General features: G+C 30.9%; 1 protein-coding gene across 1 annotated transcript; it reads left to right on the plus strand.

Annotated features, from left to right (window-relative positions):
- Positions 1-3132: 3132 nt before the first annotated feature.
- Positions 3133-3757, plus strand: PM35 (seed maturation protein PM35). The gene has a single exon (NM_001251384.2). The coding sequence runs from the start codon at positions 3152-3154 to the stop codon at positions 3437-3439; it is 288 nt and encodes a 95-aa protein (NP_001238313.1). The 5' UTR covers positions 3133-3151; the 3' UTR covers positions 3440-3757.
- The last annotated feature ends 2243 nt before the right edge of the window (positions 3758-6000 follow it).

The following is a 6000-nucleotide window of genomic DNA, read 5'->3' on the forward strand; positions in this document are numbered from 1 at the left end:
ATTTGGGGGAGTTGGATTTTTGGTTTGGGTGAAAAATTGTGTTTCAAGAACATCACTAACAGTACACACTCAAATGTAAAGTGTGATAAGTTGCTACAATACTAAAAAAAAACTTATGTTCAAATAAAGAGTTGATAGCAACCAAAGTGCCAAATAAATTTTGTGTGCTGTTAGAAATAAAAGGCAGGAAAGTTGGGAGCTGTGAAATATAAAGTCATAGGTTATCAGGTAGGTGCTCTCTTAAAACCTAATTTTGTTTCCAAAGAAAAATCATGAGTTCTTTGTTAGCTCAGCCACGTTACAAGCCTAAAAGCTCTTAGTGATCCACAATATGTATGTATTATTGCATTAACTAAGAAGAAGTGCACAATTGGGAACATTAGTTCAGTTGTTAAACTTAGAAACATTTTTAGCCAATTCACTCGTACGTTGAGAGAAACACTAACCTTGTGAGGAATGAAGTGTTGTTATTCTGCCTTGATGAAGTTTTATTTTCTAACATTTTTCATCTTCATGTGCATTCCTTTATACTTCTATCACAAGAGCAAGACAAATGCAAACTCAGGATCAGTCATTGAAATGTTTGAAAGGATTCGCAGTTATCTCATGTATTGGTACACTCAAAACTTGTCTTTTGCTTGAGGACAAACAAATGTTTTAATTTGGGGGAGTTGATAACTGTGAAATCTGAGTTAATTTGACAATCAATTTTGGCCAACAATGATTGCAATTTCTTCACTTTACTATTGTTTTTAATGAAATAACAAAGAAATTAACATCTTTACAATTTTTTATTAGCAAAAGTCAAAAGAAGAAAATTTCAAGTGCTTTAGAAGAAAATTGATGCAAAAACTGGAAGAAAAATCCATGAAGAAAAGTTGGAAGAATTGGACAGCTCACCCAGCGTATAATCCAGGCTTAGCGCACACTCTCGCTTAGAGGGCAAATTCAAGCTTAGCGCGTAGTCTTGCTAAGCGCGCAATCCAGACTTAGTGCGAAGAAGGCCCACGAGGAAATCCAAAGACGCGCATAGTGCGAAAACCTGCGCTAAGCGCAAAGTTAGCGTGAAAAGCAAGCTACCTTAGGCCTACAAAAAGAATAAGAAATAGAAGTACAAAACACACAAAGTCTTAGAGCTCTAGTGAAGAAATCTAAAGTCTGAGTCTATTCCTAAGGAAAAACTCTCCTTCTTAGCCATTCCCCTTTTCTTTCTTCTAGTCATTTAGCACCTTCTTCCATCCACATTAGCCCTTGAAGTATAAAGCCTCTCATGACTATGAGAGGCTAAACCCTTATTGTTGGGAGCAACCAAACTCTTGTAATGTAACTTTGTCTATTATCTATTTAATGCAATTTTGTTTCTATTATTCTTCTATGTGTTTTTTTGTTTATTATGGAAGAAGGTAATACATTGAAAAAGGCTAAACCCTCTATCATGTTTAGAGGGTAATGCATTGAAAAATGCTTATTTTCTAAAAAACTGAGAAATGGTATCTAAATAAATTCATTGCTAGAAAAAGATTGATATTTGTTTTGCCTAATTTTTACATCTCTTAATGTGGTTTGTTATTTTTTATCTTCGCAAAGAAATTTGGGGGGGAAAAGACAAATAAACTAAGCTCTTCGTGCAGGAAACCAAAGATAGAGTATCTTAGTAGATGTGGGTGGAAACAAATATTTCATTGGATAGAGAAAATCATTAGAAGTGCATTACAAGTAGTTTTGGCAAGTTAGGTTCCAACATTATTACATTCTAAATTTATCTTGTTACATTTCAATTATTGTTTATTTTCTTGTTATTTTTTTCTTCTTTGCCTTACTCCAAATTTCACACTTACAATTGTCTATTTCTTCTACTTCTTCTAATTGCTTAAAATTGGGTTTACATTACTTAAGTACAACCAAAATCCCTGTAGATTAACACTCAAACTTTCAAGTCTTTTACTATTTAAAACAAATTGGTACACTTGTCAATTTCTGTAGATTTTGATATTATTTCTCATGTACAAATTTTAGTTTTGTGAAACTCAAGCTGTTTGATCTTTGATTAGAAGGCACTTCATAGATTTTGTTCAATTTCTAGGTTCTATTTATCCAGGAACCTAAGCTACTTTAATCCTCTGGTGGTAAATTTATATAGACAATAAACACTGCAATAATTTAAGAAACGAGTGACAAGTTATTTAACAAGAGATAGTGACAGCAGAGCTTGGAAATTTTTTTTTGGAGGGACCAAAAAGTAATGAAGATTACATTGCATAATTACATGTACTAATTTTGATCATGTTTTTTATATGGTTGATTTTGAGCATTTATCTTTTTTCGTACTTTATTAATAATGTTTTAGTTTTTTTATGAAATTTATACCTTTGATACTAAATTAATTTTTTTTTTAGAGAATTTAACATGAATGGTCATTTCTTTCAATATCTCCATTAGGACCATTACCTTTATTTAATCAATGAGTTAATTATGTCGGTAACACTTTTAGATGTTTAGTGGACCAACAATCCCATAATCTGTAGTCTAGCACGTAACTGTGTGTAATTTAATATGAATGGCCATTTCTTTCAATATTTTCATTAGGAAAATTATCTGTATTTAGTCAATTATATAAATTGACTTTAGCAATTTAAAGTATACATATTTAAGATTTTTATGTTTGATTTGAGTGCTTGTCATTATTTGTTAGAATCCATTAATATGATAAGATAACAAAGTATATCACATCATCATGGTTATATGATACATTAAGGCTAATAAAAAAAATAGGTAATGAAATGTAAAATAAAGAAAAGTATAAAATTTAATAAAAGCAAAATGTATTATATTACATAAAAATATATTTAAGCTACTTATAAATCTTTGTCATACACGTAATCATAATTCATAGGGTAAACTCCAAAAAAATAATACGTGGAGCTGAGAACTATGTGGAGATTCAGCTGGTTCATTGATTATCTTGTGGATAGAAACGAGAAATTCCTCCAAAACTCGCCACGTTTTCCTGAAATTTCTCGGGGATCCCCACGTGTGTTACACTCAGCCAAATGGCACAGCACTAGAAAAAATAGAAGTAGAAGAAGGATCTTATATAAAGAATGGTTCAAAATGGAAAAGAAAAAAAAAAACAAAGTAAGAGGAGAGAAAGATGGAGAAGCAACAACAACAAGCACCATCTAAGGAAACAAAGGCACAGAGTGATGAATCAGTTAAAGAAAGCAGCACTGAAGGGCTTCCAATGGAGGATAGTCCCTATGTGAAATACAAGGATTTGGAGGATTATAAGCGTCAGGGTTATGGTACACAAGGTCATCAAGAACCAAAGACAGGTCGTGGAGCTGGAGCCACTGAAGCACCCACTCTCTCTGGTGCTGCAGTTTCATCTGATGCACAAGTCGCTGCCACTGATGCCATTAACAGTAAAGGAGTCCCTTAATTATTCACACTTCCTAGAATAGATCGTTCCTTTGCTAATAAGAAATCGTTTTCTTAATTTGGGGTGGCGTTTTTTAAATGTGTGAACATCTCAGTAATTTGTATTATTATTACTTACACGTTTGAAGTTTGCATTTAGCATATTGTACTACTTTTAATTTCTATACAACACGTTTTGGATGTTGTCATATTGTACTACTTTTTCTATACAACACGTTTTGGATGTTGTCATGTTTTGGTAAGATTATCTCAGGATAGGATTCTCTTGTATTTTGTGATATATACCATGGATGGAAATGATCCCTTTTTCTTTTATTGTATTTTTTGGTCCGCTGTTATGTTATGTTACGTCTTCGCAAATCGGGAAAGTAGTTTTGTAGTTTTTTTTTCTTTTTCTTTTTGGGTTAATTTTCACTTTCATGAAAAGATGCACAAGAACGTTAATTACATGATTGATAACGAATCACAAGAACGATTTATTTAATCAACGTAATTGAGAATTAATTTATTTAATAGAATAGTTCATGTTCCATTTTTATGATATGTAAAATTTGTCACAAATCGCACGAGTAAATCTCATAATTGAAAATAATTTATTTAATAAAATAATCCATTAGATTTTATTATATTCAAAATTCTCTTGAAACACAACGGCCACAAATAATCTAATAATCTATCTATTTAGTAGAATAATTTATGAATAATTCATGTTTAATTTTTATTAATTTTTATTAGGTAAAATTTGTCATAAATCACAATAACAAATCTCATCATTGAATTTTATCATATTCATAATTCAATAGGAACACAACAGCCACAAACAATCTATTTAGTAGAATAATTTATGTTCGATTTTTATTAGATAAAATTTGTCATAAATTATGACACAATAACAAATCATAATTTATGTTCAATTTTTATTAGGTAAAATTTGTCATAAATCACAATAACAAATAAATCTCATTGAGAATAATCTATTTAATAAAATAACTCATATTGAATTTTATCATATTTAAAATTCTCTTGAAACAGACATCTGAGAGATATGAACAAGAAATTTTGAGAAAACGAGTATTTTTTGAGAGAACAAGAAACTTTGAGAAAACGAGTATTTTTTGAGATATGAATAAGAAGCTTTGAGAAAATGAGTGTTTTTTGAATTATATGAAGCCACTAAACAAACAGATTAGCTTTTGGTCCATTAAATTGGGGATACCGTGCATTAAGAAACAATTGTGGTTGTATTTTAATTCTTTTTATTTTCATTCTTTTTAAGTAAGATTACTAGGTATATGTGTGTAAGATTTTGGATTTGAGTATTGTTTATAGAATTCTTTTTCATTGGAAGAGTTAATCGTGTATGTTTTAGTTCGAAGAAAATTGTCTAAGAAAGGAAGGATACAAGTGTTTTAGGATGAAAAAAATGCTAATAATTTTGTCTCTGGAGTTCGCGTATCCAGCTGAATGGGTCAACCACTCAACCGCCAACGTAAAATTGGGCCTATTTGCAGGAAGGGCTGGGCCTTCTGAATATGATCGTTTCATTCTCACGTGATACCCAATGATTTTTGTTTCGTTCCTTTCAATTCTTTGAGATAATGATTTTTTGAAGTCAAAAGAAAAAGGAATGAATTTATATTTATATTTACATACGAAGGTTTATCTATTATCTCATAGGAGATGATAAGAAAGATTGCGAATTTTCCAGCTGATTTTTTTTTTCTCTTTGTAGAGAGTAACTCTTTTAAAAGAAAGAAAGCAATCATTGAACATCTGTTATATTTCTACTGAGATTAGAAGAAATCAAAATCAAATAGATCAGTGACAGTTACCTAGAAGCCATTCAGTAAGTTAAACATGAATGAAGGAGGAAAAATACTAATTCAGTGATAAGAAAAAAAAAACAGGCTCCTTTCCTTAACCTGGAGACAATTCTCTAGAACTTAAACATTTCAGACATCAATCCATAGAGATATTTTCTAAGGTGCTTGAGGTCTGATATTACGTATTTTCTCTTTTATTACTCAAGCACTGCTGCTAGAAGAAAAGTATTAACAAAAGTCAAAACTAGCATTTCTAAGGTGATCATAGTCATGATGCAAGGGTTGGGGAGAATGTGCAGAGAAATCAACCTCCACCATGTTGACCTCTCCTGAAAATTTCTGTGACTACTTCGAAATTATAATCATTACCTATTCTCCATTTAAAGATAAGTTACCCAAAAATTCAATTAGTTGGGTTTGTAAAATACAGTAAATAATATATAATGCTCTTATTCAGTTCACACAATAACACAGTTTAACATAGTCTAACCATTCGCACGGACATCTCCCAATAATTTTTTTTCCTTATTGAAGCAAGCCTTTGTATGAATCATGAATGTTGTTCTTCTCATCAAAATTTATGGCTCAAATCATATTACAAAAAATAAACTTTCCTTATTAAAGCAAACCTTTTTATGAATAGTTGTTATTCTCATCCACAGACCTGATGCCAGTGACATTAGAATTACTAACAATCTGCTCAGGACTTGAAATTGAAATCTGTTTTAAGCCATCAGAA

Source organism: Glycine max, chromosome 17, assembly GCF_000004515.6.
Source record: "Glycine max cultivar Williams 82 chromosome 17, Glycine_max_v4.0, whole genome shotgun sequence".
NCBI lineage: Eukaryota > Viridiplantae > Streptophyta > Magnoliopsida > Fabales > Fabaceae > Glycine > Glycine max.